Source organism: Tachysurus fulvidraco, chromosome 2 (genome assembly GCF_022655615.1).
Source record: "Tachysurus fulvidraco isolate hzauxx_2018 chromosome 2, HZAU_PFXX_2.0, whole genome shotgun sequence".
NCBI classification, from domain to species: domain Eukaryota; kingdom Metazoa; phylum Chordata; class Actinopteri; order Siluriformes; family Bagridae; genus Tachysurus; species Tachysurus fulvidraco.
Genome location: NC_062519.1, coordinates 19185849 through 19202016, shown reverse-complemented (window position 1 = coordinate 19202016; position 16168 = coordinate 19185849). Strand labels below are relative to the sequence as shown.

The following is a 16168-nucleotide window of genomic DNA, read 5'->3' as shown; positions in this document are numbered from 1 at the left end:
GTCTCGACCTGTGTTTACCAGAGGGTGGGGGTTCCTCCGTCAGCCACACACACACTCAGGTGGAGCCACAAAGGAGGGCATCAATGTATGTGGATACTTTTTCTGAAGTTGACAAATGTTGACATTATTTCAAGTGCTCTGTCTCTGGTGACTAGAAATCAATTTATTACAACTTACATTTCACCTCTTTACCATCGGTGAGGTGACGTTACGTAAAATGGCAGAGGTTAAACGTATTTGCCTGTTCATACAAACATAGCTCTCATTTTACTGTATTCGAGTTTTGCAGCCTTGCTGTGTTTGCGCCGAGCAGTGCTGTGAACCTCGGTCGGTCAAACGCAGCCGGCTTGGTACTATGCACTGTTTGGAAAAGCAGTCCACCTGAATAGCTACAGTAATAGGCCAAGGTAAACACGATAAGACCTGTATGACTGAGAATCGTAGACGTCTCCATGTGATAAGCACATTGCATGTCCTATGACATGGGAAATGTGTTTAACTTTTGGGTGAATTATTTTCATATTTAAAAAATCATAAAAATTATACAAAAAGACATTTTCCCCAAATAAGTGTTGTAGTATAACTATCAGGACATCAGTGATGTGAGCTGGTGACAGTACAGTTTATTACACTGAAGTTAGTGACTGTTTTTATAGTATTCGCTTTCCGGGTTTTGCACTTTGCAGACGGTCCCTTGGAATCTGTTTCTCGGTCATCTGCACATAGCGACTTGTGTATTTTGTCCACCATGGAGGAAAAAGCTGATTTTGAGGAAAATTGGGTTGTAGCTGCCTCTCCACATTACAATAGAAAAGAGGTGTTATTTGTGTAGTAATAGCATTTAGCTCAGGAGTTATTGACTCGGGAAACTCCAATCTGTGAATATGTGGCCAAATTTACTTAAGTACGTAAGGCTTGGTTTGTATTTGTCTGGCGAGGGTAATATTGTTACACTAGATTATTTAAATTATTATTAATTAATTGTACTAACCCAAGGCTTTTATTTTGAAGTTCGTGTTAGAAGAGATGGCACGGTGATATATGGTCACGTAACCACTAGAAAATATTATTTTTATTTCTTTTTCTACAATATTTCTTATTGGTTTTGTTTTCTCTCTTTTTTTTGAAAATGTTCACCTTTTAAAAATGTTTATTAAGAATTGTATAAGTGGTCATGTGCAATCGCGAGGGTGGAGCTGATGTAATTTCCGGTGTGCACTCTCTTTCGTGGGATTTCAATGCGATGAGAGGTATGTTTTATCAGCTCCCCAAGAAAGTGTTCAAAAGTAGTTAATTATTTACTGTTTATGTACGTTCTGTACAAAATGTGATTGTTTAGTACCTTTTTTCTGTGAAGACATCATTAATTCAAGTTATGCACATCGTAAAAATATGTTTGATGTAAAGTGTGAATTCACGTAATGGCCGCCATGACACGTGCAGTAGGCTGCTGAAACTCATTACATTATGATGCACACTTAAGTGTTATCTATGTCCTGAGTCATACAGTTATGAGTGTACAAAGTTGTATTTATTCTTAATGATCCAAGAGATTTCCACGTATATAAATATACCTGTAATGATTGACAGGCACTTCTCGATCAGACGTAATCCTGTTACTACCTAATGCTGTCTGCTGTGTGTAACAGGTATGTAAATAGATCATTTCAGTGTTAGTTCCTATTCTTAGATTTTCTTATTTCTCATGTTACAATTGTATGTTTGATATTTTGTTTTAATGCTCTCTTTCGCGGGATTTCAATGCGATGAGAGGCACTTCTTGATCAGACGTAATCCTGTTACTGCCTGATGCTGTCTGTTGTGTGTAACAGAGGAGAGATTCTGAGAGGCCAAAAGTATTGACATTTGACAACTGCATCATGGTGTGACATCTCTTTAATTCTAAAAATACACAACGCAGAAAAAACCCCACTACATTAGCAGTAACTTAACACAGTTCTTACTCGGCTGAAAGTGATAAATATGAAAAATGACTGACGCCTCAAATTACAATACAATACTCAAAAGCAGGCACACAGGAAGAAAATAGAATTAAGCTAGTCTAAAAAAAAGGTAGACAATTTGTTTTTTTAATTCATTTACAGCTTGGAAGGCTTTTCCTTCAGGGACCACTGTTGAAGCCATACTTCACAATTTGGTAAGTCTACAAATGTACAACCATGGTCATGTACATGTACATTTTAATAAGAAATGATATAACCAAAATTAAAATACATTAATTTATAGGACTAAACCTGATCATGAGCATATACTAATTTAGGTTAAATAGGGAATAATGTTATTTACTTAATGTGATAGGATGGTGTACAAAAGTATGAAATTGGGAGGCAATATAAGTTCACATCAGATTTATTTAAAAGTGAGAACTTAATAAGATTAGGAATATTGTATACATTCAGTAAGTAAATAAAGTTTCATCTAAATATATCAATATAAATAAAATCCTTCAAAATATGAATTTCTGATTTAAAATCATTTACATTTACATCATGATAACATCAGAAGCCTGTGGGGCCCTGCTCCCAAAAACCAAATGACTGTTGTATAGGTAACAATCGGTCGATGCAGGTATTACAGTACAGTGGTTACAACTCACATCTTGCGATATATTGCAATAATAATATTGCAAGGTGGGTGATATAATGCAATAATTTTTTTTAAATGTTTTTATTATTATTTTTTGGACATACATTTAGTTATACTTGCTTTAGTATATCCAATTTACTTATGAAAATGAAAGGATACTCTGATTTGAATATGGTTAAAATAACAAAAAAACAAAACAAAAAAAGAGTAATTTGTATTAATCTAAAATATATATATATATATATTTAGTTTGAGTGAATGAAGAAATTTCACAGGTTTGCTTCCACAACATAAACTATTCTATAAATGAAAATAAGTGAAGTATCTGATGTCAAGCCCTAACGTTCACACTTGACTTTGTAACGCAGCACTAGATAAGTGAATAACCGAAGAGAGAGGAAGAAAATCCCTAACACTATGAAGTCCATGTAGAGTTTTGCGTCTTCTACATCCAACAGCTGCAACACCTCCTCGGGCTTCTGGAACTTACAGACAAGGCCAGGGCATTCCAAATCTGTTCGATTCATACCATAAATGGATAGGATCACACCCTCAAAGCCATACCTGTGAAAACATGAGTTAAACCGCATTATACCATAGCTCTCATTTGGAATTCTCAATTCTGATTGGTCAGATGAACTTCATTAAGTCACTGTAACAGCACAGTTCAGTCTTCTGTGAGATTTTTTTTTAATCAATATTGTAAGGAGTCCCCAGTTTTAGAAATTGGTAATAGTCAGAGTTTAGACTGTTCCTTTATGCTTTCTAACACTGGAAAGATGTGAGGATTGACCTTCTGCTTTTTATAATGTAACTGCAAACAGGACTCTTGTTTGTTGGGCAGTACATAATAATACTTAAATAAAACTATAAATAGGTAAAATATCTTTAATACATTTAATACATACAAGTTACTGTTAGCAAGTGATTGTGGCATAAAACACCTTGCAGTTTCAAAGTAATAATAGATAATAGATCAATGGCTGATTAAAGTAAAAAATGCTTTTCAACATCTATATCAAAAACGTATCAGATAATGGTGTAAACCTGGCAACCACACACTATTTTTATGCTCACATTTATATTTAATCTTTATATCTATTTATATTTACATGTAATATTTTCACTGAAACTTTTATTTGACATCAGTTGCATAAATGTATCAGTATGGCCTCAAATGGTCAAATAGAATTAAACTTAGACATTTGGCATCCTGTATCCCCAAGTGAGGCATTAGTTATTAAAAAAAACTTTAATAATTGAAGCAGATTTTTGGATCTGTGGCAGCAGTTGAAGGACTGTAAAGTTATTTTAAGGTCTACATTAAATAATTGATTTTTTTATTGAACCCAAACATGTGGATTTAGTGTAAGTTAGCAGGCCAACATGTCTAAAAATACTAAATGGAGCTTTGTGGAATAGTTTTGCTACAGCATGAGATATTACATTATAATTACAGTATGAAGGCTGCTACTGACCTGACATAAGAAGCATAGGAGATCCACTGTAGGTATATTGGGATGGTGTCAAAGTTGACAAAGAAGCCAGAGAAAAGCAAGACTGGAATGGCTGTCACTGGCCCTATGAATGTAGCCACCTACAAAAAAAACAGTGAACTTCAAAAATACTTTTGAAGAATCAGAATGGCTTTTGTATATTTGATGTAATTACGCACCTGCAGCGAGGTGGAAGCAGCTCCAATGAGTAGGCCCAGAGACTGAGCCACCAGGGCAGTGGAGATGCCGAAGGCCATGAAAAGCACAAATCTGCTACCTTCTGGAGGCTGCGCTGTCATCCAGTACACTATACTAGAGTACATTATGGGAAATAGGACCTGTGTGTGGTGGAGGGTGGAGGGGGGGAGAGAGGGTGAGAGGAAGCTTTCACTAGTAGCTATTTTGACGTTGAGTAAATGTCCCCGGGGAACACTTTTTTAAATTATTTATTTTGTTTACTAAACCTTCCTGTTTTGAAATAATGCATATGTTCAAATCAACAATAATATTCAATGAGTAATAAAATGAAATAAATTATTCAGATGAATCTACCGTAATCTACCTCAACAGACAATGATTTATCGGGAAAGGATTACTGTGTCATACCAATGCAACACCCCTAGCTGGAACTACTACAAATATGTTGTGAGTTGCCTTTAAGTTGATGTGCAGAATAGACAGGATAGGCCTTTTTTGCTTTTAGACTTTTTACATGGACATAATGAATAGAATCATGGTTCTATCTTACCTCCACTATGGGCAGGTGAGCATTGGCCCAGGTTGGACTAAAGGATAAATAAACAGCTCATAGAAGTGACTATGCAGCCAGAGGAAATTTCACTGTAAGGAATTTGAATGTAAGGATGAAGCACATGGTAGGAGGTCTTTAAACTGTTCAATGCACAATATTAATCTTTGGGGTGCAGCCTTGTTGTGCCAGCCAGGCATGGTCACCATAGCCAGCAATGCCAAACACATGCAATAAACTTCTTATAGACAGAAGGATATGGCTATAGCAGTTCCAGCAGGCTATCAACTAGGAAGCAGACCAGCTGGGACACATCCACCCTCCTTGAACATTAAAAAAGCACTCAGTCACACAGTAAACAGGGAAAGAGCCAGTAATGTTCCTAGAGAGAGGGGAAAGAGCTCTAACTAGCTTGAGTTAGCACAACACCCCCCCACCCCCACCCCCCGCTTTAACAGAAATAAAGAGGTAACCGGTTAGAACTGAAGGTGACCTGTTCGGCTTTTAAATTCTCCCTATTTGTATTGATCCATATAAAGACAATCAGGTTCATAAATCACCAGAGTGGCAAATGGGTTTAAGAAGACAATATTTTACTCAGAAGCTATGAAAATGGGCTCAATGTCAGTTAGTCATGTTGTCAGAGAATACATACATTCAAGAGAGTGGCACTTGTGCTCAGAGGCAGTGCAATAGATCTGTAAAATCAGTGTACTGTTGGGTTTGGTTATTCGTAGTGGAACTAAACAGCCATACTTACTTTCTCTGGTCAGGACTTGTGTATTCATGCACAAGAAGTTATATATGTGTTTAAATCCAGGTTACAACAATAACAATCAATATATAACTAACTTTCTAAGATGTCTTGGAAATTATGTGATTATTACAAATCTAGAAACACATTTTAGATATTCTTCCATATGTAGATATAGTATTTAGCATTTCTAGAATAAATAATATTAACACCATACCTGAAATGGGATATCAGCCACAGTCTTGGCTAGGTAATAGGCCTTTAAACTGTACCAGTAGTTCAGATGCTCCCTTAAAAACACTGACATCTCCAGAGGAACTGGGAAAGTAGCACAGAATTTTCACAATATAACCATTTACAGCCAACATGATTTTTCTGGATATCCAAAAAAAAAAAAGTAAACTTAATCACAATTTTTACATTATTGCCATGCATCAATGGTAAACATAAATACATGCATATATAATGTCATGGTAGTGTCATGGTAGTTAGATTAATTGCATGGATAATGTAAAACCGAAGCAGAACAAAATTGTCCTTACATGTGAGGACAGTTGGCATTAATGCAGCAAACATAAGGAAGAGCATGGAGAAGAAGAGGAATCCAGTGTTGTTGAACACTTTGCTGGCATCATTGCCAATGTATAGGTACAGCAGGCCGATCAGTACTCCAATAAACAAGTGTGACATCGCCCTCAAGTGGGTCAGCACCTGGACACACAATTATAAATCTTCAAAGATGAATGAAGATTTGCTAAATATATAACATGTAGTAAAATATACATAATTCTAAGAAATCTTACCATGTCTCTATATATTGTGATAAAAGTTCTTTTGAAAAGAATGCAGAACTGTGTGAGCGTGCTGGTGGCAAAAGTATGTTTTTCAATGTGTCCTGAATCCTGTACAAAAAAAAGAGGTGTAAAGCAGATCAGTGCAATGGTTAACATTGTTTGTTCACAAACAATTATATGTGCCACTCACGCTGTTACACTGAGTTGGGCAAGACGATGTAGGATCATTCTTGTCATTGGAGTTCTTCTGGACACCATCTGAACACATGCCACCCTGCACTGCCTCAAAAAGCACAGGATTCAAATCACCATACTCTCCTGATGCCACCTCCATTACTGTAGCAAAACAGATGGATAGCACACAGAGATTATACAGAGGATTTAGAGATTCAGAGGATTCCTACTGTGTCTACAAAACATTTAGACTGTAGAAAAAACAGAACATTAGAATGATTGATGATCCAAATGTTTGTGGACCTCACCATCACAAACATATGTGCTATTTCAACATCTTATTCCAGATTGAATCTTTTCTTTAACAACCTGCACTCTTTTTAACGTGGCTGCTTGGATTTGCCCATGCAAACAGAAGAGCATTAATGAGGTCAGATACTGATATTGGGTGAGCAAGTCTCAGAGGCAATCAGTTTTTCAATTCATCCCAAAGGTTTTCATTGAGGTTTAGGTCAGGGCTTTGTCAAGGTCACCCAAGTTCCTCCACACTAACTATGGCAAGCCACCATCACTTCATGTACAGGGGTGCTGTCATGCTAGAGAAGGTCTAGTGCTGTTAGTTCCAGTGAAGAAAAATTGTAATGCTACAGAATAAAAGCATATCCTATATGGTTGTGTGCTAACAACTTTGACTAAATATATGGATGTGATAATCAGGTGTCCACAAACCTTTGACTAAAAGTTAACATGTTAGTATGCAGGTAAAATCTGTCCTATGGTCTGCTTGTCTGTGAATGGATCCTAGATATTGTTCTGGAGGACTAAAATCTGACTGATTGTGAGCATTCCTTAGGCACTGTATCTAGAATATATCCTGTATGGATGGAATTGTGTTGGTTTTTATTCTTTTTGCTGTTCTAACCAGTTTCTGGAAAGGCCTACAGATTCTGACAAAGCATCAGCTGTACCACAGAAAGATGCAAACAGTCAGGATGACCTCTATGGTACAGTGGGAAGTTGGGGAGAATGTTATGGTCTCAGCCAACTTCTTGGGGCAAAGGTGTGGAAGGACCAAATGAAGTCAACATTCAAGTGTGTACCACAGAACATGAAGATAAGAACTTTTTCTATAACAGGGACTATTGGTACTGTATATTACAAAATTGACAAATAGACTTATTTCACTAGTTAGAAATAATATATCAATAACCAATTGTCTGACCTAATAAAATCGTTCAGACATTCTTTAACTAAAACACACACACACACACACACACACACACACACACACACACACACACACACACACACACACACACACACAGTGCACATACTGAAGTCTGCAGGATTGTGGTAAGTAGGGCAGTGGAGTCCGAGGTTCTTCAGATAGGGGATGAGGTATGGGACTGTGCCTTTATATATGCACTGTCCCTGACTCAAAATATACAGCTGTAACACAGAGCACAGAGAGTAAGGGAAAATGACATAAAATTGGTGCATAATAGCTTTTTATCTCTATTTAGCTTTTTATCTCTTCATTTCTATAATAACCTGTGGCATTGTGAGCATAATTGCCAATTAAGTAATGATTCATGCTATACTACTTGTGATTAAAGACTACTAGCTCAATCACTATGAGAAAAATAGCACAGCTGAAGTGTGAACTCAGGTGTGCTAGCTGACACAAACTAGAGTATGCACTATTATCATTTTTGTTTATCTCATGTATAACTTGATTAAGATTATTAAGTTTGGCTATTTGTTTTGTTGTCAGTGTTAAATACTGTCTGGTACCTTGTCAAACATCTCAAAGAGTTTAGCACTGGGCTGGTGGATGGTGCAGATGATAGTTCGTCCACCCAGAGCAAGAGACCTCATTAGAGAAACCACCTGGTAACAGACTGAACTGTCTAGACCACTGGAACACACACACACACACACACACACACACACACACACACACACACACACACACAATTGCAGGTACAGTACTCTAAATACTTGCTGGCCACTTTATCAGGAATGTTTAATGTGTACATAGACTCTTGACCTGTGTCTGCTTGATTATATGAATCACACTGTCACGTGACAGGCTGACCGGATAACCGATTGGATGAATAGGCAGCAGTACAGGATTGTTCCTATTAAAGTGAGGTAACTGAACATATACACATATAAGTAGTAAAGTACCTGGTTGGCTCATCAAAGAACATGACAGGGGGGTTGTTGACTAGCTCCAGTGCAATAGCCAATCGTTTACGTTGACCCCCGGACAGAGTGTGTGTACGAGTATGTGCGCAATCTTGCAAGCCTAGAGCAGTGAGGATCTCATTAACCTGTTACAAATGTGCATATGATCAATGTTTTAGTACATTAAATGTATCAATAAGAACAATTCAATTCAAGTTTATTTATATAGCGCTTTTTACAACAGACATTGTCTCAAAGCAGCTTTACAGAACATAAACATAGAGCAGAAGGTAAACATAAGGAATGATAAAAGAAAAAGAATTAACAGAATAAAAAATTCTAGATTATTATTAGATATATATAGTTCACAATCTGTATGTATTTATCCCCCTATGAGCAAGTCTGAGGTGACTCAGGCAGCAGTGGCAAGGAAAAACCTCCCTTAAATTGGTAAAGGAAGAAACCTTGAGAGGAACCGGACTCAAGGGGGAACCTCATCCTCATATGGGTGACACTGGGGGTGTGATTGTAATATACAGTCAGTTAAATGTTGTATTGGTGTAAGCATCATGGACTTCAGATCTCCTTAGTATCACAGTCTAACATTTGACAACTTATTTGTTTGTATTAGTGTTTGTAAGTATATATACAGCTGTAGTTAATTTGTATTGCCAAGTCATTTTTTGGCAACTTCATGGCCTTGAAATCATGTGGAATAAAACCATGTTTGTTTCACTCACCAGTTCCTTCTTTATTTCCATGTTCTCCTTTAGCTTAAGATTAGCTGAAACCTGCAATAGAATGTTTACATCACTGAGAGGAATGTGATTAGTGGAACAAAGGAGATTAGCATAGTGTGCGAAAACATACGATAAGTAAATGTTTTTTCAGCACAGAAAATCTCACCATCATGGCCTCATGTGTGGTGAGGTGGGGCAGCAGCATGTCATCCTGCATAATGTAACAGGACATCTTCCTGAAGGTGCGGAGGTCACGCGGTCGCCCGTTTACCATTATCTGACCCTCCATACCAGTCTCTCTAAAAGAAAGAGAGAGAGAGAGAGAGAGAGAGAGAGAGAGAGAGAGAGAGAGAGAGAGAGAGAGAGAGAGAGAGAGAGAGAGAGAGAGAGAAATGAAAGCCAATACAACCAACAACTTACAACATGGACTTGTATTTTAACGTGTAAATGAATCTCAAAAAAGAAGTAGAAGAGAAAGTATTTAACACAAGCTGTGTTATACTGATAATGATTAAACAGCTATGAGGGCAACAGGAATAAAGTGGACAGGTGCAAGAGCTACTGGGAAATATAGCACTGAATAAACAATATTATTATAAAAATGTATTACATTTTTATATTAAAATGGATGTTGTACTATTAAAGCAAATCAAAAGACAGAAAATTGGTTCTAAGAGAAGAATGAATCTTCATGAATATTAATAATAATCTCTTCAACACTATCTCCTGCTCAGACTCACCTGTACCCAGCAAGAATATTTAGCAGTGTGGACTTGCCAGCCCCAGACGGCCCCATAATTCCAGTGAGCTCTCGGCTGCAAAACTTGCCAGACAAGCACTTCAGGAGCGCCTTACGACCTGCACATATCAGATACATACAAGTCATTGTGGTCCTTACTATCTTACAGCATAACATTTCTAATATTCTGTGAAATATATAATAACATTCAAATAAGTGTGAAAAATTATGCTATGTATATTTACTCTTTCTCTATCCATTTGTCTTGAAGTTAATAAGACATACAGTAAGAATGCAGTGTTACCAAGAAACCATACAGCTCTCTGTTCTGTATACTCTCCAAGATCTCGAATCTTAAATGCTAAAAGTGATGACCCTGAAAGCTCTTGAAAAATGTTTAACAAATGTCTTAAAGTAAACCTCAACCAAAACAATTACACACTTTTTGCTCTATTTATGTGGTGCACCAGCCATAATAGTCTCCATAACAATTTTTTTTGGTACAGAAATTATAATGTACATGAACTAAAATCTTATTGCTGGAATGACTGTCCAACACCTTCTGACCACTCAGATGTGAGAGTTCAACAGCGTTATGATATAAATGGCGTTATCTCTGGATTCAATTTCACAATTAGAGTACAGTACAGTACAGTACAGTACAGTGGAGTAGAGTAGAGTAGAATACAGTACAGTAGAGTGGAGTACAGTAGAGTGGAGTAGAGTACAGTGGAGTAAAGTGGAGTAAAGTAGAGTGGAGTAGACTAGAGTGAAGTGGAGTAGAGTACAGTAGACTAGAGTACAGTACAGTAAAGTAGAGTAGAGTACAGTGGAGTAGAGTGAAGTGAAGTAGAGTACAGTAAACTAGAGTACAGTAGAGTACAGTAGAGTAGAGTACGGTAGAGTACAGTAAAGTACAGTAGAGTAGAGTGTAGTGAAGTGGAGTAGAGTACGGTAGAGTAGAGTACGGTAGAGTAGAGTAGAGTGTAGTGAAGTGGAGTAGAGTACAGTAGAGTACAGTAGAGTGTAGTGAAGTGGAGTAGAGTACAGTAGAGTGTAGTGAAGTGGAGTAGAGTACAGTAGAGTACAGTAGAGTGTAGTGAAGTGGAGTACAGTACAGTAAAGCAGAGTACAGTAGAGTATATGTCTGTATTGTATAGTATAGTGTTATTTATGTCTGTATTGTATAGTATAGTGTTATTTATGTCTGTATTGTATAGTATAGTGTTATTTATGTGTGTATTGTATAGTATAGTGTTATTTATGTCTGTATTGTATAGTATAGTGTTATTTATGTCTGTATTGTATAGTATGGTGTTATTTATGTCTGTATTGTATAGTATAGTGTTATTTATGTCTGTATTGTATAGTATAGTGTTATTTATGTCTGTATATTTGAGAATCACAAACTGCTGGAACCAAATTCCTTGTGTGTGTCAACACACTTGGCCAATAAATCTGATTCTGATTCTGATTTCTCACACAATTTCACTGGATCTCAAGTAGAATGTAAAGGTGCCCTTCCACACAAAACTGTTTTTACTTGTACAGTATCTTTTGATATGTGTTAGGTCCATATGTGTTTGTGTTGTGTCGGGAATGTGAAAATGAACTGCTACCTCCCCGGTCAGCTCTAGGCACTGTAAGAAATTACAGAAATTGCACCCAAATGCCACTCCAAGGTACACATCTAAAAGAGCTCATTCCTAAAAAGGTTCAAGTATCATAAGGTAATACGTTTAGGACTCTAAACATATAAACCTGATTCATTTATAAATATGGGAACGACAGCAGGACATCAAGGATCACCACGAACAAAGGGTCTATTCACCCCGGTGACCACGATTACCATTTAAAGGGACTATTTGACTGATAACAATTGTAACAATAACAAGACAAGGTATACGTGACCGTGATTAACCTTTAAAGACATCTGGCTAGATAACAAGGTTTGACCAAGCCATTTGGGAGACACTCAGATCTTATGCTCAATACACCTTCAAAGTAGAATCTCATTTAAACTACAAAGAGGAAAACAGTATAAAATGTGTGAGCAGGATTTGCTCTGGGTTCGTGTTCTTTCTGACTCCGATGAACCCAAAGTACGCCATGTATTTTGTCACTGCTATGCTGGAATAAACTTCTTGTTCTTTATTAAGATCTTCAACATGATCGTCTTATTTTTACACTACGCATTTTTTTCTTACAGCACTGAAAAGAAATAAGCGGAGAAATCAGGTCAATTAGAAAAGCTGCTCAGAGTGATGTAGAAATGATGGAGCTCATTACTATTCATGAGCTCTCCACCACGCCCACAGAATTCTTGTAGCTCAGTGAGTGTCCTATACAGCAAGGATGGCTGAACGTCAATATTCCTGAAGAAGCCATTCTGCCGCAATTCCCGGTGATTGTAAATAAAGTTCCTCTAGCTTAGACTACTTATTTCGCTGGGTGAATGAATAGTCATGCTCTCATATCCTAGCGGTTAGCCAATCAGAGCCAAGCAGCTTAGCTTGTACATGAGAACTGGCGCAAATCAAACTGAGTCTTCCTGCAGGCTTTCTATACAACACTAGAATGGCTTGAAACAAGGTAACCAAGGCATTTTTTCACCAAAAATGTTACAGAGTCCATGGTATACATTACCACAAAAGTAATGAAATACGTGTGGTAGGGCATCTCTAAGCGAATTTAAGTGAACTCTGTTCATTAGAAGAAGAAACCTTGATGTTAGCAATTCACAACATTAGATATTTAAAAAATTCTCAAATTCTTAACTGTTTCTTGAACTATAAGCTCAGTACCTCTCCTCTTCCAGCAGGGGCCCTCATGAATAGTGTAGGAAAGCTCAGTAAACTCCAGGTTTACGGCTGAGCGTCGGGGCAGGTGTGAGAACCTCTGTGCCTCTGTGATATGGTTCTCCACTTTCTTCAGGTGGGTCAAAATGGGTGCATCTGGAGGGGCTCCTCCTGTCCAATTGGTCACTTGGTCCATAGGGATGGAGACCAACCCTGGCTCTAAAGGCTTTTCAGCCATCCCAGCAATCTGTAAAATAGGGACACTGTCAGAACGTGTTGACAAGATCACATTCTCAACAATGATGGGACTCCTATATTTATACAGATTCTAACGTCCTGATTTTTTTTCCCCTGAAATGTTTTCTTTTGTAGAAAACTATATATAATAACTACATAACTATATTTGGATTTTCCTTTATTTTTTTTTTAGTATTTTTGGCTATTTTGTGTCAGGCAGTGACATTTAATCCCAATTAAAATCAGTTCGAATTCTGGTTGTATTATATATAATATATAAACTGTTATTATATAATTAATGTAACAATCATGAATAATCAGTGTTTTGAAGACAATTACCTCAGAAGACGTGTTGATTCGTTGCAACTCTTAATCTTGAGGAGAAATATGCCGCGAATCTCTCCTGCGGAGTGAAGAAGAGGTGGAGTTACGAGATTTCTCAGACAGTTGAAGTGTCCAATGGAGTTAAAAGATTTGTGCTCAAGCATTTTCAAGACTTTAGATTGGTTAATAACTTGTAAAAATAACAGACCCACGTGGGGACTGACCAATAGCATCGATATGTGAAAAAATATAAAATTGACAAAATTTGGACATAGGAGGTTTCTGCCCGACAGCAATGATACTTTTAAAGTCTACACTTCAACACAACAGCTAATTTTCCACACCAGTTATCCTTAGTGGCTGTAGATTGCTGTACTGTGTGTAAAAGGGTGGTTCTTCCCTCTCTCTTCTGCACATATAAACTCCTGTGTTTAAGAGCAGCAGGGCTGAGAGTATATATACTGTATATATATCAGAATCAGAATCAGAATCAGGATCAGGATCAGGTTTATTGGTCAAGTGTGTTGACACACACAAGGAATTTGGTTCCAGCAGTTTGTGACTCTCAATAGTAGACATAAATAACACTATACAATACAATACAGACATAAATAACACTACACTATACAATACAGAAATAAATAACACTATACCATACAATATACACATAAATAACATTATACTATACAATACAGAAATAAATAACACTATACTATACAATACAGAAATAAATAACACTATACTATACAATACAGACATAAATAACACTATACTATACAATACACACATAAATAACACTATACAATACAATACACACATAAATAACACTATACTATACACACATAAATAACACTATACTATACAATACACATAAATAACACTATATACAATACACACATAAATTACACTATACTATACAATACACACATAAATAACACTATACTATACAATACACACATAAATAACACTATACTATACAATACACACATAAATAACACTATACACAATATTATACTTTAGTACAATATACAGCAGCAGTAGTGTGTAATATACAGATGATGTGATGACTGACAGTCCTGATAATGCAGCACTTATAGATATGAAACAGTGAATATAATTATGGTGAGGTGTTAATCAGGGTGATTGTCTTGGGAAAGTAACTGTTCCTGTGTCTGGGAGTTTTAGTAAACAAAGTTCTGTAGCACCAGAGATGCCAATCAACCTACCATGCATGTCTTTGGACCGGGGGAGGAAACCAGAGTACCCGCAGGAAACCCCCGAGGCACAGGGAGAACATGCAAAGTCCACACACACAAGGCGGAGGCAGGAATCGAACCCCCAACCCTGGAGGTGAGGCGAACGTGCTAACCACTAAGCCACCGTGCCCCCCTGTACTGTACATCTGACATTCAAAACAATACAAAGATGAATTTATGACAAATATGTTCCTCACAAGTCCAAATTCTGGTAGACTACTAGCATTTGCTATACACACTAGTAACTTCAGTGATAAATGGTGTTTTAAGGCACCTTTTGCAGGTGATGACATTAGGCCTGATCAACCTGCTGTACTCAACTTTCCCTGCAAGTGGGAAAACACATTTTGTAATAGCAAAATTTGTGAAGTTCAGGGGGGAGAATGTAACTGATGTAAAAAGTGAACTCATTGATTTAACCTGACCCTTGTCTATTTCCTGAATTATTATTGTTTCATATGGATTATGCAGGACCATTGCTGGCAAAATGTTCTTAATTCTAACTGATACTCATTCTTAGTAGATTGATGCCTGTCTGGTAACTATAGCAACAGCTAATACGTTGGAGTGTTTACGGAAAAGTTTGTGTACATGGGATTCCTGAAATGATGGTGTCTGATAATGCCCAGTGTTTTGTGAGTGAAGCAAGCAAGGAGTTCATGTCTAAGAATGGAATAAATCATGTTACGTCTGCACCATATCACCCTTAATCTAATGGTTTGGCAGAATGAGCAGTTGAAACTTTTAAGCAAATTTGCGTAAAATCTTTCGACTTCACACCTTCTAGCACCCCTACAGCTCCATTGTTCTCCTGCTTTTGTTGTGCAAAGTCCCCCATCACCTGTGAGGCTCATTTGCATTTGTTCACTCATAGTAGCTCAGATCCAAGGCAGGCCAAACCTCTGTGTGACATGGAATCCTTCACGGCCTATTTATACAAAATAGTCTGTTTTATTTATATAAAAAAAAATGTGTGCTAAGGTTTGTCATTGCCATAGTACATATCATATTTATATAACCCTTGTGCAGACCTGGGGTCTATTTGACTCATCTGGAAAGTTTAATGTGTCATAACTTGGGTTTCCTTCCACATATTTTCCTGAAAATTACCAGGATTGTTCCAAATTATGTTCCAAATTATGCCCAGTTACTTTGCAAGTAACATTAATTTAGTCTATTTTCGTTGAACTAAGTGTTCGTAAAATAAATACATTCCTCCTCAAGTCCTCCCGAGTCAATTTGACCCGGCCACATTTAGTGGGGCAATAGGTCACACTTTTGCCCTTTTCAGAGCAATGAACATACATACAG

The 16168-nt window shown here is 37.1% G+C and overlaps 1 protein-coding gene across 1 annotated transcript; it reads right to left on the bottom strand.

The window, feature by feature from the left end:
• Positions 1–2354: 2354 nt before the first annotated feature.
• LOC113658979 (ATP-binding cassette sub-family G member 4-like) lies at positions 2355–14065 on the bottom strand. Its single transcript, XM_027171505.2, has 16 exons — positions 13946–14065; positions 13617–13680; positions 13047–13287; positions 10244–10361; positions 9670–9802; positions 9504–9554; positions 8764–8909; positions 8368–8491; positions 7908–8022; positions 6590–6735; positions 6409–6507; positions 6148–6316; positions 5823–5923; positions 4283–4441; positions 4086–4204; positions 2355–3171 (listed from the first exon to the last, which is right to left on the bottom strand). The coding sequence occupies exons 3-16, from the start codon at positions 13276–13278 to the stop codon at positions 2946–2948; spliced, it is 1938 nt and encodes a 645-aa protein (XP_027027306.2). The 5' UTR covers positions 13279–13287; positions 13617–13680; positions 13946–14065; the 3' UTR covers positions 2355–2945.
• Between the last annotated feature and the right edge of the window lie 2103 nt (positions 14066–16168).